Here is a 21,541-nt window from a genome sequence, read left to right as displayed (position 1 = left end):
GTAAAAAAACTCAATTTTGAAGCTTCCCTTGTCCTCTAGCTCACTTTATCTACCCCACAAAATCCATGGTGTAACTCTCAAAACACTGACTTTCCTCTAAAACCCCTAAAAGAACCCTCAAAGCACCCAAACAAAAAAAATGGGATCTTTAGCACATCAATTTGTTGGATTAAAGTGTTCACCAATTTCAACAACAAGAATTATTCAATCCAATAAGAATCTTGTAAATCCCATTATTATTCATACAAAGCAAAAGATTGTGTCTCGAACTGGGGCAGTGGCGACTACAAATGCACAAACAAGAGAGAGAATCAAGCTTAAGGAGATGTTTGAAGAAGCTTATGAAAGATGCCGTACAGCTCCTATGGAAGGTGTAGCTTTCACTGTTGAAGATTTTCATTCTGCCCTTGAAAAATATGATTTTGACTCAGAATTAGGTACCAAGGTTAGCTCATTATATGTTTGATTTTCTGTGCTTATGGATTTGTATTTGGGAGATTTTGGATGATGGGGTTGTTGTTATGTGGCTAGATTATGTCTATGGTGTTGTATATTTCAAAATCTGTGCTTATCAATTTGTATTTAGGAGGTTTTGGATGATGGGGTTGCTGCTATGTGGCTTAATTGTGTTGTAGCACTTCTATTTCTAGAATCTTAGGCTTAAAGATGGATTCTTGATATGTCATGTATCTATAGATTATGTGTTTATCAATTTATATTTTGGAGATTTTGGATGATGAGGTTGCTGTTATGTGGCTTAATTATGTTGTAGCACTTCTGTTTTAGAATCTTAGGCTTAAAGATGGATTCTTGGATTGTCATGTATCTATACATTCTGTGCTTACCAATTTGTATTTTTGAAGATTTTTGGATGATGGGGTTGCTGTTATGAAGCTTAATTATGTTGTAGCACTTCTGTTTTGGGAATACTAGGCTTAAAGATGGATTCTTGATTTGTCATGTTTCTATAGATGCGCTTACCGATTTGTATTTGGGAGACTTTGGATGATGGGGTTGCTGTTATGTGGCTTAGTTATGTTGTAGCACTTCTGTTTTCAGAATCTTAGGATTAAAGATGGATTCTTGGACTACCATGTATCTATAGATTCTGTGCTTATCGATTTGTATTTGGGAGACTTTGGATGATGGGGTTGCTGTTATGTGGCTTAATTATGTTGTAGCACTTCTGTTTTCAGAATCTAAGGCTTAAAGATGGATTCTTGGATTGTCATGAATCTTTAGATTCTGTGCTTACCAATTTGTATTTCGGAGATTTTGGATAATGGGGTTGCTATTATGTGGCTTAATTATGTCTTAGCACTTCTGTTTTCAGAATCTTCGGTTAAAGATGCATTCTTGGATTGCCATGTATCCATAGATTCCTGTGGTTGCCAATTTGTTTATCAGAAGCTTTGGATATTTGGAGTTGCTATTTTTTTGACTGAATTGTATGTTAACACTTTTATTTTCGTAATCTTATGCTATGTAGGTGTAAATTCTGTGCCTACTAAATTGTATGCCAGAAGCTTTAAATATTTGAGGTTGCTATTGTTTGACTGAATTATGTGTTAACTCTTCTGTTTTCGGAATCTTATGCTTACAAATGGATTCTTGGACCACTATGTATCTAACACTTCTGTGCTCACCGATTTGAATTTCAGAGGCTTTGGATTTTTAGTTTTCTGTTTTGTGGGCTATATTATGTCTATGACTTTGTTTTGGTAACTTGTGCTTAAAAATGAAGTCTTGCACTATTGAGTATTTGTAAATTCTGTGCCTACCAATTTGTATGTCTGAAGCTTTTGATAGGGGGTTATTATTTTCATCCAAAAAAGAGAATTGTGTCCTAAACACCTTTGTGAGGAAATTCGGCGAAATCATGAAAGGAGAACTATATGTGTGCTCTTAGGGATTCGGATTTCATGATTCTTCATGTTTGTTATGTCTGTGATATTTGAGATTGCTATTTTTATAAGTGAATTACTTCTATCACTTATATTTCTTGGACTTCGTGCTTAAAAATAGATTCTTGGACTATTTGGAAAAAGCACGAAAGGAGAACTATATGCATGTTCTTTGACATCCGAATGCCGTGATTCTTCATATTTGCTATGTCTATATAAGGATTCCTTCTAAAATGTAACACGGGCCACATTTTATGGGACACAAAAGACGGCATAGGAAGTTTATGATTTTAATTCCAATAATTTTTATTATTTGTCATTGTGCGAGAAAATATTGAAGTAATTGTAGGAAAGTTAGTTTGACAGGACGTCCCAAGATGAAAAGAGTCGTGTAATTGAATAGAGGAAGTATATAATTTCCTCTCAATTTTTTTTTGGGGCTGCGAATTTGCTTGAGCTCCTTTCACGAGATTCTGTTATGTATTTATTTATCAACCTTTGCTTGTTAGTCAAAAATCTCAAAACACAGAGAGATTATGGGGATATTTCTTATTCTGCTCAAGGTGAAGGAAGAAACAAATGCATTTTAATTTCTCGATATTTCTTCTTTTTAGGTCAAAGGGACAGTATTTTCCGTAGATGCCAATGGAGCTTTAGTTGAAATCACAGCGAAATCATCAGCATACTTGCCCATACAAGAGGCTTCAATTTACAGCATCAAGCATGTGGAAGAAGCTGGAATATTTCCTGGTTTCAGAGACGAGTTTGTGGTTATTGGTGAAAATGAAGCTGATGATAGTGTGATATTGAGTTTGCGGTCAATTCAATATGACCTGGCATGGGAAAGGTGCAGACAACTTCAAGCTGAAGATGTTGTTGTCAAAGGTAAGGTATGTATTGGCTTCCAAATTATGTGCTTCTTTAATTCTCTGTCTATCGTTCTATAGCATAAAAATACGAATGCTTTAACAGATATTGTGGCATGTCAAAAGCTCCAGACTCTGTCACATGGCTTAACTTCTGTTCCTCTGGATGATACTGCAGGTGGTTAGTGCGAATAAAGGTGGAGTGGTGGCATTGGTCGAGGGCCTTCGTGGGTTTATTCCATTCTCACAGATATTTTCGGTTAGTTGTCACTCGTTTCAATTTACAATAAAAACTCTAGTTTCTTCAAACTTCAAAGTTATTAAAAGTTATACTTAAAAGTACAATTTAAACGTGTTTGACCAAACCGCTTAAACTTAAAATGATAGCCAAATTTGCTATCTGTAGTTAGCTATTACTAGTTTAAAATTTTTGCTTCACGTCGAAAATTAGTTCTTGACAAAAAAAGCGGTACTTATTCTCTCAGTGTGGGAAAGCTTATTATCGTCGAAATTGGACTCACTATTAATCTCTTTTAATGTGCCAGAAATCAACTGCAGAGGAGCTTTTGGAGAAGGAACTTCCTCTGAAATTTGTTGAGGTTGATCAAGAGCAAACTAGACTTATACTCAGCAACCGTAAGGCCATGGCTGATAGTCAGACACAGTTGGGAATTGGGTCAGTTGTACTTGGAACTGTTCAGAGCTTGAAACCATATGGTGCCTTCATCGACATTGGTGGGGTCAATGGCCTTCTTCATGTCAGCCAGATCAGTCATGATCGTGTGTCAGATATCGTGACCGTCCTTCAGCCTGGTGACACTCTGAAGGTTTGTATCGGAAAGACTACTTGATTTCGTACCAGCTTCATCTGCTTTCAAGGAAAACTAACAATCATCTGCTCAATTATGTTATAGGTCATGATATTGAGCCATGACCGTGAGAGAGGTAGAGTGAGCCTCTCTACAAAGAAGCTAGAACCTGCACCTGGTGACATGATTCGCAATCCAAAGCTCGTCTTTGAGAAGGTACCATTTTTTCCATCCGGTATTAATAGATCTTATTTTTTACTACAATCATCATAATGTTTGGTTTACATCTTGCCTACTTGCGTGAGTTTTGCTTTGGCTATGCTTCATACAAATTTACTGGATCAAGATTATTTCTTGATGTAGTTACGCTACTTGCTGCAATCGTTGCTATTGGTCATATGTGTTCTTTGCATCTGTTTAACGTATTAATATCTACGAAATTGGTTTACTCTTTTGACACGCTTTATCACTACTATGTCATTGGATACGACATGTATGCCAATATTTGTTTTACTTTAATTTGAGATAATACAGAAAATAAATAAAGCATTAGACCTAAACAGCTATGATACATTTCTTGACTAAGCTTGTAATTTTTTCAACAGGCTGAAGAGATGGCTCAGACATTCAGGCAGAGAATTTCCCAAGCTGAAGCAATGGCTCGTGCTGATATTCTGAAATTCCAGCCTGAGGTAATAATTGCCATTACAATCCCAAATATTTATGCAATTCATACTGTGATTCCTCTGGACTCTTAGCACCAAGTTCGATAAAAGTTTTCTATAGCACCGGTCATTCTTCTAATAGGTTCTCGATTAAATGGATCATTTACCTACTTATATGAGCGTCTAAAGTCGCTTTCACACAATGTGTCTTTACATTCTATAGCAAGTGAACTTTTACTTAGCCTGGCCAAGGATGAAACAATATAGTTTTATGGGTGGATTAAGTAAGGGGGGAGGGGAGTAATTCCAGTGAATATAAGCAGTTTTAGTAGGCTATAGAGGTGTAGTAAATGAAATGTTGGATACTTCACATCTTCCGGTGCTTCACATTCGGAAAAAAACAACTTCAACGAAATTTCCCTATTTTCATCTATGTCTCGGATTCTTCAAAAATGTTGCTGGTTGCGTGTTGGATCCTCCAAAAGTAGTGCATTTTTGGAGGATCCAACACAGGTGCAACAACGTTTTGGAGAGTCCGAGCAGCATAGATTTTCACGTGGTTAGAATATCTTGGTGGGATGTAACTCATTTTGTTTTATAACTTTGCAGAGCGGATTGACTCTGAACTCCGATGGGATTTTAGGTCCGTTGACCTCGGAACTACCTGCAGAGGGACTGGATTTGAGTGTAATTTTTCCAGCTGAAGAGTCATGAGCCATAATGATACTACATATTTTTGATCACTTAGTTGAGGATAATGTATAAATATTGTTTGCAAGTACAGAGTTCTGTCATCTATGTTGAAAATTCATACACTTGAATTTTGCGTCCGATTCTTAAGTCCTTTCTTATTTTTAAATCACTTTTCGTTCCGTTGATGAAAGATAGAGATCAGGCTTTCTAAATGAGATTGAGTGGAATGAAATATGCTATTTTGTTGCAGACAGACATGTCACATATTCACCATGATCTTGACAACTTTCTTATGTTATTGATAGAATTAAATTTTAAGTTCGATTCTAAAGTCCTTTCTTATTCTTAAATCACTTTTCGTTATGTTGCTGAAAGATAGAGATTAAGCTTTCTAAATGAGATTGAGTTCCGTGAATATGTAGGCGAGAAACTATTCTATCTATTTGTGCATCAAGTTCGAGGAAGATTTCGTATCACAACCCACAGTTGAGAAATGAATAGTGGACTCAGCTCTTCTTGGCCCACTTTTAAAACTCGTAACAACAATAATGTATTTATTCAGTGTAATACCACAAGTAGAATTTGAAAAGAAAAGAGTAAATTATACACATATATTGTTTTTCGATAAATCATCGGCTCGAAAGAAGAGTGTATATAAGCATTAACACAAAATATAATACTCCTACACGTTATTGTGAAATGATATAACTTTGTTATAAAATTCAACATTGAGAAACTTGTTGTTGAAAAAATAGCTACGAAAGTAGACCTTTTATTGAAATTAATTTGAACTCGTTGAAAAAAAATATGTTTGGAATTAAGTAGACCAACTTTTTTGATATGATGTTTTACTAACCCAAGAAGTATCTCTAGTGGAAGTTATATATATACTAGTTACGAAAATTTTGTGCTATGAACGGGATCAATATTTGTTCACAAATTTATTTTTTAAGTGGTATTAATTGAACAATATGAAATCATTTCATTTTATTTTGCGTGTAGAAGTCCGTGATTAAAATATTTTTCATCATCGATGTTGATTTTTTTACTGACATTCAAAATAATAAAGCTATAACTAAAGATAGCTAAAGCAGATCCCATAATTTAGGAAAAATTGTACAATAATTAAATCAAATAGAATAGAAGAATTTTTTTTAAAAAAAAATCCAAAAATGCCCAAAACAGACACGTCCACGGAGACGTATCTGCTTCAACTTGAAACTCTCTCTTATATAGTAAGAGAATATATATAATGAAATTTGAGATTTACAATTAGGTTTTATTGCAATTTTATTAATTATATCCCTCCAAATCTTCCATTGATTTTTTTTTTTCAATTTCAATTTCAAAAGATAACAAAGTTTAATTTGTTGACTTTCAATTTGAACATATTTTTCTTCTCTGTTAGGAACTAAATATTTCATTATTTTCTTTTGACATTTGTGTTCGAATCATCATCATCAATAATATCTTTAGATATTTATGCATATTAATAATATGATAAACTCTCCCTTTTTCTCATTATTTGCTACTTGACTTCTTTATTACTGTATTTCCTTTTCTTACTAATTTTGATATGCTTCACTTGAGTCGTGGATCTATCAGAAACAACCTATCTATCTTTACAACGTAAGTGTAAGGCTGCATATACATCACACTCCTCAGACCCTATTCGTAAAATCACACTGAATAGATTGTTGTTGTTGTTGGATAAACTCTTACTATTAGCTAATTACGCGTAAAGAAAGGCTAGCTAATCAAAGTTCATGTACTTTGAAAAAGGTTCAATTAGACTAATATTTAACAATGTTTGTTTAGTTTAATTAAACCTAGTTGGCTTAGTTTAATCTCTTAATTAATTAATTTATTAATTAACTAATAAGTACTACTGTTAGAAGCTTGTTGTGTTGACTAGTTAACTATATCCATGGGCCATGGTCAACTACAAATAGATGTGTTGTGTTTGACTCTATAGACTTAAAATTAGGTTTTATAGGGTTGAAATTTAACCTAAGATCACTACAAAGAAAAAAATATATAAATAAATAAAATGAGGACATTGAAAATTAAGAAATGTTATATAAGTGGGCTTAGGTTGTTAGATTCAATTGAATAATTATGTCATGAACTTTTTAAATGTATAGTGGTACAAGTTGATTATAGAATAATAAGGTTTAAGAAAATTTAATAGGTGATGTCAAGTTCGGATAAAAGAGAAGGATAAAATAGATTTACAAATATCTTAAAAGAAGTATAATTAATTGAGAGAATCTCAAATTGACGTAACATAAAATTTATCTAAGCTGAAAAGTGAAAAGTCCACATGCCCTTCAATTTATATCAACGAGTAAGATTTTTTTTTGCTTAATTCCTAACCATATTATTACAACAACGAATGAGTAAAACTTACGACATTTAATCAACCCCTATCGCGAAATAGGCACAAGAAAAGATAATAAATTGAATCATCTTAAGAAATGAAACGGTCTTTCTATAACTAGTTATTCATAATAGTAAATGAATTATTTCGTCTTTGATAAATTTACCGACTGAAATTGATATATATATAACTAATTTTTGACTAAGAACATAGTTGATAAATTAATTATTAGTAGCCGTAAAGTGATATGTATGTAGGAGGAGAAGCATTATTAGATAAAATAGAAAAAATGTCATTATATTAGCACTAATGAATAGTATAATTAGTCTTGTTGGTGCTTTTGGCAACAAATATAAAAATAAAATAAATAAAATGGAATGTTCCTGTTTGAACATTAATTAATTAATTAATTTAATATATTGTTGAAAAATAGTACTATTTTGTTTTCATTTATTAAGGCAGCCTTGTCCTGTTTATACTTGACAAACTTTTCTTCCACTAATTTTTACTATTCTTGATTAAATAAAATTAATTAATATATGATGAATTTTCATAAAAGAAACTATTCGACCTCTTTCATGAAAGGGCCTTAACGTGAAAATACTGATTTATCTTTGCTTACATGAGCAAAAGAAAATCTCCCTTTCGCCTACGAGCATCATACGAAGAAAGGAGTATCGTACAACAAATTTAAAAGAGGATTAGACTTTCACCTTATTTTTAGTATGTCGATTAATGAGAATCTATTCGGTTCGACGAAGACATTCAAATATTAAAAAAAATACTTCAAGACGTACATGCTTACCTAAGTATATGCGTTAGTTACATTTACAATGAGAATTTATATAACAAACCCTAGTTAATTAACTTGTTTGAACTTGAAGTATAACACATAATTTGTAAATAACTTTTACACCGACAACTGATAAATCGAAAATTCATGAATATATTATTGGTTGAAACTAAAATAGAAAAGTGAAATATCATGCTTTCTTCCTGAAAAGGAAATTTCATTGGATCTGTCTATTCATAAGATGTAAGAGGATATTATTACTATTAAGAAATTGACAAATCATTAATGGGTAATATAATTACAATTCCTTCCAATAAATATAATGCATATGTATTAATTTGATTGAAAGAGGAAAAAAAGATTTATTAATATAATCCTAAAGGACATGTCGTTTTTAATAGTCGTTGACTAAAAATATATTCAAAAGTGTTGATGAATCTTAAACACATTTTTCCTATTTAATTTAACTTTGTAATAGTTTGCTTCACCATGTGACTTTTAATTTAACTTTGTAATATAGTTTGCTTCATCATGTGACTTTTTCGATCGAAGAGATTCGAATGAACCCTCTTTTATCCTTTTAGCTTCGTTTTTAATCACGATATCATTATAGCGTAAAAATATGTACTTATATTGTAAGTATTAATTTTTTGACTTATTTTTTTAATTTTATCTATGGGGCACCATGACCCGAGGGCCATGGAGGCTATTAATCACACTCTGGTCTATTGGCCATAAGTCATCCACCAGACTTGGTTTCCTGTCTCCTTAGAAATCAAGGATACAATGGTATGAGCCTATAGAACAGATCTTGTTCAAGTAAGGTCGTTAATTTTTCGACTTGAACCTTACTCTTCCTTTTTTTTAAAACTATAAAAGAAAAGGAAACTAAATGTCCCTCATAATACTTCTAGATGGTGGATTTTGATTGAGCAAAGGGCATAAAAAAGACAAAGTTATTCAATGCACTAAACTCGTGTGTAGAATTCAAAAAAGAATCATATTATAAAGATATACTATATATAGTCATACTCTGCAATTTCGCACATTATAAAAAAGGATATTGAACAAATTAAAAGGTTCCAAAATGTACATCAAACATTAGAATAACAAAAGAACAACGAATTTTGATTGAGAAAGAGCATAAAAAAGATAAAATTAGGTTAATGCATTAAACTCATGCGTGAAATTCAAAAAAAGAATCATATTACAAAAATATACTTATGTATAGCTATACTCAGCATTTCCGCACATTAAAAAGGAAGATATTGAACAAATTAAACGGTCCCAAAATGTACATCAAACATTGGGAATAACAAAAAAGCAATCAAATCAAAATATAATTATTTTATTAACTAATAAGTCAACAACCTATATTATAGACTTATAGGTACTTTGCTTAGTGCAAAATGACACAATTAATCAATCAAACAACACTATAATATGTGGAAATTAAATAGCTATCGTGTCAAATTCATAAACAAACTATCATCCTCTTTCTAAATCTAATCTATTACATATAAACAAACTATAATGTCTATTGAAAACGTAAATTATTTTTTGTCACCATAAAATATAACAATTACGATTTGCAAAGAAAAACACTATACATCTCCAATAAAACATCTAGGTTGTAAAAACTATGGATTTCATTCATTTTATGATAATTTCTATCCATTACTATATCTATCGTGATTCCTATAGAAATCCACTTTCATCCAAAAAAATTCGTAAATCTCTTGAATTAATATTTTATGATCAATCGTGATTCTTACAAAATCTTCTTTCGTCTAATTTTTTTTCGTAAATCTCTTAAATTAGTATTTATGCTCAATTGTGATACCTATAAAATCCTTTTTCATTAAGAGAAAAATTGTAAATCTCCTAAATCAGTATTTTATGCTAAAATACTAAAGTTAAAACGTCAAATAGTCCCATGACAACTTGCTATATGGTGGGTAGTGGAAATCAATCAAAAAAAAATCTAAATATTGATTTCCGCGGAACTAATTTATTATTTTATATATTATATAGTGATTTAGTCAAACTCAAAAGGTGCAAAACGAGTTTAATTAAGTATATATAATAAAATATAATAAAGCTTCAATTAGACTTTATAATAAAAAAAATAGGAATTAATAATAAGTGTTTTCTTTATTTTCCTCACACTATATAAAGCACTACCACTTCAATAAATATATCTTCACTACACTTCTTTCTCTCTCTAAATATCTGTCTTTCTCTATCTACAACACTGAAATTTTTGTGTCTATTTTTACAGCAAAAAATAAAAAAAAACAAATAATTTTGATGGATAAATTAATTAATCAAGAAAACAATATTGATGAAGAAATAATGGAGCTTAGAAGAGGTCCATGGTTTAATTTGTTAATAGATGACGTAAAGAATTTTTACACTATTAAATTATATCATATAGATTAAAACATAAGGAATATCACCTTTTTATGAAAAGATTGCTATAGTTATATTACAAGACAAGACAACATGATAACGTAATGTCTATTGATCATATAGTACTTTCCTATTCAACTAATAACGAGTTTATTATTCCCTTTTTTTTGGGTGTGTAGGTGGTCAAAAATCGCGCAACATTTGCCAGGAAGAACAGATAACGAGATAAAAAATTACTGGAGAACCCGAGTCCAAAAACATGCAAAACAACTAAAATGTGATGTCAATAGCAAACAATTCCAAGACACATTACGTTATCTTTGGATTCCAAGACTAGTTGAGAGAATTCAAGCATCCAAAATTTCCAATAATAATGCTAGTAGTGAAACTCAACAACCCGTTCTGAGAACAGGTATTACTGAGCTCATTCCAATTCAACTGACGAACAACAACAATAATAGTATTTTAATCACGAGTGTTAAACCGGAGAATTCTAGCGTGGTAACTTCATCAGAAAACTCAATTGGCACACAAGTTTCACCTAATCAAGATTATTATCAAGTTAATCAAAGTGATCAATTATGGTTTGAAGATTACCAAGCAATGGATCAACAAAATAATAAAGAATTATGGATGGATAATTTGTGCAACATTGAAGACATTTGGTCCTATTTAGAGAATTAAATTAACTCAACAACAATGTTTGAGTTTGAGTTTTGTCAAAAAAATTTAAGAGTCATAATTAATAACATTAAACATCATCAAATGTTAGAAAGCATACAACAATTTTCTTCATTTTTTAGTCATTATTTGTAATATTGCAAGTACAAGTAGATGGTAATAATTATATTGTTAACTTGTCTTCTTCAAGATTTTAATCGTCCGTCAAAGTTGTATGACTGAAACAGACTCTATACAAGTTGTTGAACGTACTCAACATTCCAACACATTGATTTTTTTGCAATATCAAAAGATCGATGACATAGTTTAATTTGTTGACTTTCAACTTGAAGATCATAAAAACGGATAATTACAATTTACGATCCTAAATACTTCGACCAAATAGTTTACGAAATATATATAAAATGTATTGGTTTTGACATATATTGTTTGAACTATTTTTGCTTTTTGCTTTTTTGAATTATGAGCAAATAGCTTACGTGTGAGAAGCAAATTAACAAAGTTCATGTACCTTAAACTTAAAAAGGTTCAATTAGATTTAACAATGTTTGTTAATTAGTTTAAAGAAACCTAGTTGGCTAGATTAATCTCTTAATTAATTAATTAACTAATAAGAATTATTACTAGAAGCTTGATTATTTGACTAGTTAACTCATAAACATGGTCAACTACAAATATGAGATGTCTTTGACTCTATAGAGTAGTATTTAGGTTTAATCTTAAATCAATACAAATTAAATAAATTAAGAAAAAAATGAGGACATTAAGAAGTGTTAATTACATAGTTGCTTACGTTGCTAATTGAATTTGTTGGTTATTAAGCATTTTAATATTATTTTATATTAAAGTAGCTTTTTATTTGTGACTTAATGCTGCCTAACCATTTTTTTGGTCATGTTAATGCCAATTATTCTTGGCTTCATTGGCAGATGTCATATATCCTATAACGTTCCAGTTGTGGTCGACATCTTGGGCAGTTTTGCATTTGCACGTTGGTGCATTTGTTGCCCACACAATTACTTTTCCAAATTATTCCTCCATTATTCTTATAACCTATGTAACTCTTAAGGTCATTATCTTCACTATTTACCTCTTCATTATCTTCCTATTTATTTCTAGGAAGACTTCTTCTAGTATAAATAGTGGTGGTATTCATTTGGTTTGTTATATCCAACACACAAGGAAAATATAAAGTGCATAAAGTTAGTCAAAAAGAGAGTTCTTATTAGTTGAAGGGAGGTGTTCTTTGTTGTGGAGCTTTGGACTCAACTCTTGTCCAGAGTTGTTGAGTTATACTTTGTGAAGGTTGTTGTATCCTGGAGGGGACAAGTCAAAGAAGACTACTGCTGGACCGGTGAAAAACATTTGTTGCAGTGGGCTTGAATCTCCTTAAAGAGAGCGAGATATCCGCGCCTCAGCTTGAAGAGATTTTTTGTTTCTTCATTTTATTTTTCAATTGTAATCTTGCAATTTTATTATTTTGTAATTTTTCACTAACAATTTTAAGGAGATTCACCATGGCTACAATTGAAAAAACGCGGATGTCAAGATGGGAAACCTTAACAAGTCATTTCGGTTCAATGATAACCATTTCAAAAGATGGAAGGGTAAAATACTTTTCTACTTAAGTCTTCTCAATGTTTCTTATGTATTAACTGAGAAGAATCCTAATAAAGTTGATGTCACCTCCATGGATGATGATGAACTTATTTCTCATCATGAGAAAGTGGAAACTTTTTTAAAAGGGCCAAGATCACTACTAAAAAAACTGCAAAAAGAGACTTAAAAAGAGACCAAAAAGAGACCTCAACGGTAGGTCGCTATAATGTAGGTGACTTTTGTGTAGAGACCTCATGAGGTCGCCAAATAGAGACCTCATGAGGCCGCCAATAAATTTTCCGAATTTTAAAAAAAAAGAGACCTCATTAGGTCGCAATTTTATAATTTACTTTTGTTTTAATTTTAATAAACGTGGCCTCATGAGGTCACTATTATATTATTTATTTTAATTTTAATTTATATGGTTCAACCTGAGGGATATATTATCCCCGGACAAGAAAATAAAGTTTGTAAATTAATGAAATCTCTTTATGGCCTTAAGCAAGCTCCAAAACAATGGCATGAGAAATGAGGTCCATTTCTTTATAGAATTTTTTTAAATTTCTAAATGGAGACCTTATGAGGTGATTTAATTAAAACATAAAAAATAAAAAGCGACCTCATGAGGTCTCTTTTATGAAAGAAATAAAACAAATTCAAAAAGCGACCTCACGAGGCCGCTATATGACCTTCTTTACTGCATTTCTAAAATATAAACTACAGGAAAAAGACCTCGTGAAGTCTCTTTACTGCATTTCTAAAAAAGTAAACTGCCAGAAAGAGACCTCATGAGGTCTCTTTTATGAAATTTCTTAAAAATAAAATGTAAAAAAGTGACCTCATGAGGTCTCTTTTCCTAGAAAAAAACTGGCAGCTTGTATCTGTTTTTGCAGCTGCTCGTCACCTGTCATATTAATTCAATACATTTCTAATTAGCTAAATCAAGCTTTCAACAATCAACTGATACAATACATTTACTAAATATTCTCTTATCAACACAATATGCAAGTCACCTTCAACGTAATTCGAAATTGAAAGAAAAACCATAAAATCCATAAGTTATATAATAGGATTTCAATGTTATCATGCATTCACAAAACAAATAAGTCCCATAAAAAAGTCATAAAGTAAAGAACTTAGATTATCTATTACAACTCTAAACTTCACTAATGCGGTAGTGTGTTTGCCACATGATCCTCATCTTCTTCATCACTACTAGACTCATCTGTCATATTTCTTTGTTGACCATACACTGGATATCGAGTAGGTTGAGACTGAGAGGGTTGAGGAGGGAAAGTGACATCATTGGAACAAGGGGGAATCCCTCCTGAAGCAAGTAATGCATCTAATTGAGCCTTAAGACCCTCATACTCTATGTCCCTGCGCCTTTCCCTAGCCCACGAGTCTTTGACTTGGCTAGATAGCTCAGCTATCTTTTGCTCCATAGCCAAATTTTTCTTCATCGATTCATCATCGTAGGAACTACTTAAGCCTTCAAACTCAGAATGATATTCACGAAAGGTCTGTTGAGGCATGCCATAGGCGTATCCATATCTACTCGGCCCACCAATCAAGTCTAGCCACATGATATTCACGAAAGGTATGTTGCGGTATGCCATAGGCATACCCATATCTACCCGGCCCACCAATCAAGTCTAACTACATTCTCTCAGCATGTTCTTGAGTAAGTGGCATACCTCGATTTTCTTATGGCTGAGTTTGTCGTAAATCCTCAAAAGCTTGAATATATCGATTCTAAATTGAATGGTATTAATATTAGAAAATAAGTAACTATTATTTTAAATTAGAGGCTTACATAGGTCATTTCAGCTCGTGGCTCAACCCACACATCTGGATCTTCGGGATTTTTCTTCTTTCTTATGTGTGTTGCCTTGAATGCCTCAGCCTGAGTTTTTCCTACATATAAAACTAATTAAGTTATAATCAAGAGTAATTAAATTTTAATACCTAAAATATATTTAAAAAAAATTAAGAAAAATGATTCATACCAATTTCCTCCTCACACTTCCTTGACTTTGAGCCCCACTTGTGTGTAGAGAACCACCCTTAGTAGATGATCTAGCCTACTTACCGATCTCACTCATCTGCTTAAATCTTGGATCATTCGCCCAATGCACAAGTAATTTTTTCCAATCCTCCGGTAGAATCCACCGAGGATTCTTATTCTTTTTACGAGCTTTCATCAACAAACTAGCGAGAACACATGCAGCTTTCTTGTGAAAGTTTGCACAAATTTTGGTCTCATGTTCCGGACGCCAAGCACATTTTTTCTGCAATGAAACCATAAAATTTTCAATTAATAAGTATCATTGAAGACAAGTATTTAAATAGTGATAAAGCAATAAATTTTAATATACTCTAAACTCCAAAAAAATTTGTCTCTTGAGATTGCTTGGCATCTTTCCCCAAGTCGGAAAAGCATCTCTATAGAGATCTTTGATTGCTTGAGAAATGATCCCCACAGCATCATCTGGATTGAAACTGTAATTCAAAATTTTAACAGTTACATGTTAAAACAAAGACAATTAAATGAGACAATCATAAACATAGGATATTTTGTAAAAAATAAAATCTTACGTATAGCCGTCAGGCTCGATGACAAGTCTATTGTGCATATCTCTCACGCCAACTTGTGTAAGGACCCGACCAGGTGTAGCTGACTGATTTGTGGAAGGAGTGTTAGGCTCCGAATCATTACCTTGAAGGCGAAGACTCGACATCCCAAGTTTTGAAGTAGATGATGATGAAGGTTGTGAGTCTATAGGGTTGTGAGTAACTGTGCGAGAGTCACTAGATGTTGGTCGGTTAGCCTCTGGAGGCAAAACACTGTATCCATGTGGGGTAGCATACCCTGATGTGGGCACAACTACGTGGGGGGGCGGCTGAGTATATTCCAATGGTGGATACATATAGGTCGACGGAGGATTAATATGTGGAGGCACCCGACTATAAGGCCCGGCCTGCTTAGAATAGCAATGTATCGGAGTGTCTCTTGATGTGAGAGAATTTGTGGAGTCTGATCTTATACGTATCCCTGTCGGTCGTCTACTAATCATACCATCCTTCTTTTTTTTCCTTTTTGGGGGCATTATCAATATTTTTATTCTTATTACCACCTGCCATCTAAGTAACAAAAACATTCAAGTCAAATAAGGTTAGAAATTTACGTAACAAGTAAAGTTTCAATAAAAATTAACTAAAGCTGAAATTGAATTAACTACCGATGTGTTTTGTTATGTTCATGAATGTTTGTTATGTCATTTCATCTATCAAATAAGAACAACTTCAAAGACCTAGAAGAAGTCAAGCAAGCAGTTTATGGACTTAACGGAGCATATACTTGATAACATCAGCCCACAACTAGTCAATGTAGATAATGACACATCATGGTGGATGGGAAATTCAAATGGAAAGTCCACAGTCAAATCAGCATGGAATGAATTAAGACAGAAACAGGAGAAACTACAGATCTTTGACTATAAATGGACTAAAGGGCTGCCTATAAAGATTAATGCCTTTTTATGGAGAGGGTTTTTCAAGGATACTTGGGGGATTGTAGGACAGGATATCACAACATTTACCTTGAGTTTAATTCAATTCAAGCATTATTAATTTACCTTGAATTTAGTTCAATTATGCAAGTGTTATCATGGTTTAGGTTGAAACTCAGGGCCCTCTTTATCATGGACCAAAGTTGATGATATCAAATGTGTAACATAAACAAGACACATCTACCAAATCAAAAAGCAAATGGTGATACAGAAACAATATCGAATTCTTAGTGCAGTTCAAGACGCTGGTTAGAGATAGGTAATCAGATTACTCACTTGCAGATTTCATCCATTCAATAAACTCAACATACTAATTACAATTCATCCTCATCCTCATCCTCTTCTTCATCCTCTTCTTCTGACCATTCTTCTTCATCGAACAACTCTTCCTCATTAATTGATGCATTTGCCCCTTCATCGGTTATTTGTTCTATATCAACCTCTTCTAATATGTGTTCAGGATGCTCTAAATCATTTTCTAATTCAACATCCACGGTATGGTGAACACTTGATACATCATCATCCTGGTACGCAACATCCAACACGTTTTCAACTTCCACACGACCCATGGGTTTGGTTTTAATCACCACCCACCAATCTAATTTATCTGGACGCAAGGGATAAGGAGCATAGTACACTTGCTTAACATTTTGTGCAATAATGAAAGGATCATATGCTTCATACTCCCTTGTGTGCTTTACTTCAATGATATTATATTGTTTGATTTCTCTCGTACCTCTTTTTGGGGTTGGATCAAACCACTTGCATCTAAACATAAACCCAATCTAATGTTCCGTGGTTCGGCTGCAAACTGTGGATATGTTCTATCAAAATGCTTCCAGGCCTCTCCATCGGAAGGATGGCACATAACACCAGGTGGTCTTCTATTTTCATGGTGCCATCTCATATGAGGAGCAGATTTATTAGATGCATACAACCTCTTTAACCTTGGTATAAGAGGTAAGTAATGCATCGCCTTAATAGTAACTTTCTTCCCCCTAGGAGTCTGCTTATAACGAGATTTTCCACAAAACTTACACGATTCTAGATCAATATCATCCTTATAGTATAACATGCAACCATTTTCACAACAATGAATTCTCATCGATGACAATCCTAACTTTGATACCAACCTCTTTGCTTTATAGAAATTATCAGGTATCTCAAGCTTTGGGTCAACTAAATCATGCATAAGGTCAATCACAGAGTCCATTGCCCCTTGAGGAACATTCCAATTTGATTTGATACTTAATAATCTAACAGCAATTGACAACTGCGAGTGTGGACTCCCTTCATATGAAGGCCGACTAGCAGCTTCCAATTGTTCAAAGAAAATTTTACATTCAGCATTAGGAGCTTCTTCACCTTGATTACTAGATTCAAAATCAGAATGCACCCCAAATGCATCCTGAACCATGTCATGTATTCTATAATTTTGTGCATTAGAATTCACTGCGCTACTACTTTCACAAGGAACATAATGTTGAAATACATCAAAACTATTATCAATTTCTCCATGACTAGTCCACACTGTGTATTCTCTTTTAAACCCATTTCGATAGAGATGAAGCTCAACAATATCTGGTTTTTCATAATTCAAACATTGACATTTATTACAAGGACACTTAATCACACCACTACATTGAAAAGGTTCTAGTGTCTTTGCATACTCCACAAAACCAGTGACACCTTCTACAAATTCAGGTCTTAGTCCCATTCGACCAAAATTAGTCATATTATACATCCAACTACGATCCATCTACATAAAGATCACAAAAACTTAAATTTGTCAAACACTAAATTATGTAATAATTTACTAAAAATCAAATTGTAACAATCCTAGTAGGGACTGCTTAACGAGGCCTTGTGCAAATGAATAAATGTATCTTTGGTGACTACAAAAACATAGTTCTCACAACACTTTGTCACAACTAATGTCCCCTTCCCTAAATAAATCTAAATAGAATACATCATTAAAAGAATAGTAGAAAGGTGGCACTATTACAGAAGGGTCAAATGGTTTCTGGTTTCTTAACTTTCCTCTCCTTATTACTGCACAATGGTTTATATCTATAGACTATATTATGTATATAACTTTTGTCTCCTCATTACTACAACAAATAAAATAATAGGTAGATCCATATGTCATCTTAGTTTCTCATAAACAAAGAACAAAAAAGAAAGCATATCTATTTTTTATAACGAATTTATAACTAACCGGAAAAGTTGACCGCAAGGCTGGTAGTAAGATCTGTTGGGATCTGCAGAAAGAAACAATGGCTCTAAAGGAGATCCAATAGAACACCAGCAACTAAAATGACTTAGTCAACGTCAACCATATATGTTGTTCAATATTTCTATGAAAGCAGATGCATCACATGAAGCCAACAGGCACTATTAAGGATCAAGGACCTTTCTGGGTACAATGGTTTCTTAATTTTTCTCTCCTCGCTCATTATTGCACGATGGTTTATATCGATAGACTATACTATATATATATATATATATATAACTTTCCTCTCCTCTAGGGTTAAAAAAACAACTAAAATACATACAGAGACATGAACCAAAATGATATTAGTTCTAAATTTAAATCAAAATTCAACACATGATTATTAGGAGTTATTTAGAGAGATATAAAGTATAATAATCTCAAAATATAATACAAAATCTTCATAACAGATTTTATTTCTTTATTCATTAATACCCATGTATCTTCTTCTAAATTATATGATATAAAATCTTGCTAGCATTCATGTTAATCATCACGAGAAGTCAAAACAGGACATTAAGATAGAACAAGAGTAAAACCCAAAGTTAAATATCAAGAGCTGCAAACTATGGAATGTAGCTGCTGTTGGGAAGCTCTTATGGCAGTTGGCAAACAAGAAAGATGTATTATGGGTCAAGTGGGTACATGAGATATATATGAAGGATACAGATAACATTTGGGAGCACATACCACCCCAAGATTGTAGTTGGTATTGAAAGAAAATGAATGTTTTGAAGACGGAAATGCTCCAATGGTACCAAAGGGGACAATATGTTTTGACACCAAATGGCACATACTCCATGACCAGTAGCTACCAAGCCATGCTAGGTCTGTTACATAAATGCCCAGAGGCAGACTTACTTTGGAGCTCTATAATGCAGCCTAGACAAAGATTTATCTTATGGCTTGCATACCAAGGAAGACTGCTCACTAAAGATAGACTACAGAATATGCATATACAAGTTGAAAATGCAGCATGTGGCTTGTGTGAGCAAGAGAGTGCTGAAACGCACCAACATTTGTTTACTGAATGTCATTGGGGGAATACAATGAGGAAGGATTTGGCTAACTGGATGGGTGTGATACTGCTAAGAGGCACAATTCAACAAATATTGGCATGGATTAAAAGAAGACGTTGGAAGCAATTGAAGAAGGAAGCAGTAGCTGCTATGTATGGAGCAACAATTTATTATACTTGGCAAGCGAGGAATTGGAGGCAGTTTAGACAGAAACATGTAAATACAAATTTCATCATTGCACAAATAAAGAAGGAGTTACAAGTTAGACTAGAAAGAGTTACAGAGTCTAGAAAAGCAAGAAATTGTCAAGATTTAATACATAGGATTTGTGGTAGATAGTAAGTAGCTAGATGCTATAGTTGTTTCTTTCTTAAATTGTAATACTTTGCTTTGGTATGGTAATGTTCACAGTTCTATTGCCAAAAAAACATAGCACCCTTGTATCATATTCAAGAACAGAGTATTTTAAAAGCATTTTCAAACAGGTTGATAGTTCAAATTTTCAAAAAAGCATATAGCACAGTGCGTCTGCTTGGATTGGTTTCACTATCGCTCCTATATAGGGGTAGGTCTATTTCAAAAAAAAAAGGGCCTTTTTTAGTTTTGAATACCTACTGAGACTTCAATTATATATATATTTAAAATTCAGCCTTGGTAAGCTAAATTTTAGATACAAGTGAAACCCAAAGTTAATTATAGTTCATGAAGTGAAAAGAGAATCACAAATTCTACTTAATCTTGCAGTAAATTAAAAGAGAGAGTCTGCATTGATGAATGCTTGCAATAAATAAACAATATAGTTACAACTTGGTTTAAAGATTGAAAGATTCACCTTTATTTGCAGAGAAAGAAATCGACACAGAGAATTTGAATCGACGACGAAAATTTGGGCTTCAAACCGAGCGAGTTTCGATGGTGAAAACTAACACTTCGAACTGATGGTGAAAACTCAAACTTCTAACTGAGCGATAATCGGAGGCTACACATCTGTTATGGGGAAGAGACAAGTTAGGGCTTTTTTTAGCTTTTAGATGAAGAGCGGGAAAGAAGATGAGCTAAATAAAAAATGCCTCCTATTTTAATTTAATAAAAATAAGAGACCTCACAAGGTCTCTTATTTTTAAATATTATTTAACAAATTTGACTAATAAAATGAGACCTCAAGAGGTATCTAAAATTAAATTAGTATTTTCTATTTTAACAAATAGTGACCTCGTGAGGTCGCATATTTTATACGAAAACATACTATAAAATAAAAAAAAGTAAAATAAGTCACTTATATTATTAATTAGGTAGATTTTTTTATGAAATCGACCTCACGAGGTCTCTCCTGTTAAGAAAAAATTAAAAAAAGTTACTGATGCAAATAACGACCTCATGAGGTCTCTTTTTAGCGACCTATTTTTGAGGTCTCTTTTTTTAGGTCTCCTTTTGCAATATTTTTAGTAGTGGATGCACTTTTACAAAAAGAAGAGAGCAACATCACAATGAAGGTTACAAGCCAAGTTTGAGATATTTAAGAGTTTGGGGTTGTCTAGCCTTTGTGAGGCTAATGGATCCGAAGATTACATAATTTGGTAAGAAAGTTACTACTTGTGTTTTTCTTGGTTATGCTTCAAATAGTACAACCTATAAATTTTTTAATCTTAAAGATAATATTGTGATAGAATCGGGTGATATTATTTTTCATGAAAATAAATTCCCTTTTGATTCTAAAAATAGTAGGGGTCAAAGGATTGAACAAAATATTGTCACTACCTAGTTCTTCAACTTCTACTTTAAAAAATAAAGAAATTGATGATTTTGAGTTAAGAAGAAGTAAAAGAACTAGAGTAGAAAAAAGATTTAGGTCCTGATTTTTATGTGTTTAATGTTG

The 21,541-nt window shown here is 32.7% G+C and overlaps 3 protein-coding genes across 3 annotated transcripts in view; all 3 read left to right on the top strand.

The window, feature by feature from the left end:
* The first annotated feature begins 60 nt into the window (after positions 1-60).
* LOC102588477 (30S ribosomal protein S1, chloroplastic-like) lies at positions 61-5,186 on the top strand. The gene is made up of 7 exons (XM_006349789.2): positions 61-445; positions 2,519-2,794; positions 2,949-3,029; positions 3,316-3,597; positions 3,685-3,795; positions 4,185-4,271; positions 4,854-5,186. The coding sequence occupies exons 1-7, from the start codon at positions 140-142 to the stop codon at positions 4,956-4,958; spliced, it is 1,248 nt and encodes a 415-aa protein (XP_006349851.1). The 5' UTR covers positions 61-139; the 3' UTR covers positions 4,959-5,186.
* Positions 5,187-10,407: 5,221 nt separating this feature from the next.
* LOC102598389 (transcription factor MYB108-like) overlaps positions 10,408-21,541 on the top strand; it is a 16,528-nt gene continuing 5,394 nt past the window's right edge. Inside the window, exon 1 of the mRNA XM_015309764.1 lies at positions 10,408-10,481. Coding sequence (XP_015165250.1) covers positions 10,421-10,481 — 61 coding nt within the window. The 5' untranslated portion in view covers positions 10,408-10,420. The remainder of the gene's footprint in view (positions 10,482-21,541) is intronic.
* On the top strand, positions 10,655-11,449 carry LOC102598731 (transcription factor MYB108-like; the record flags this gene model as incomplete). The annotated part of the gene is made up of 1 exon (XM_015309719.1): positions 10,655-11,449. A coding segment is annotated over one exon (552 nt), but the record flags the coding sequence as incomplete, so codon positions are not given.

The sequence above is a fragment of the Solanum tuberosum genome, unplaced genomic scaffold, assembly GCF_000226075.1.
Source record: "Solanum tuberosum cultivar DM 1-3 516 R44 unplaced genomic scaffold, SolTub_3.0 scf00114, whole genome shotgun sequence".
NCBI classification, from domain to species: Eukaryota; Viridiplantae; Streptophyta; class Magnoliopsida; order Solanales; family Solanaceae; genus Solanum; species Solanum tuberosum.
The sequence above is the reverse complement of the archived record's forward strand: the minus strand, read 5'-3'. Positions and strand labels throughout refer to the sequence as shown.

Excerpts from the sequence above, each read along its gene's own strand:
- LOC102588477 (XM_006349789.2), top strand. The coding sequence starts at position 140 with ATGGGATCTTTAGCACATCAATTTGTTGGATTAAAGTGTTCACCAATT. Across the intron at positions 2,795-2,948 it reads ATGTTGTTGTCAAAGGTAAG|GTGGTTAGTGCGAATAAAGG; the intron begins GTATGTATTGGC and ends ATGATACTGCAG. Across the intron at positions 4,272-4,853 it reads TTCTGAAATTCCAGCCTGAG|AGCGGATTGACTCTGAACTC; the intron begins GTAATAATTGCC and ends ATAACTTTGCAG.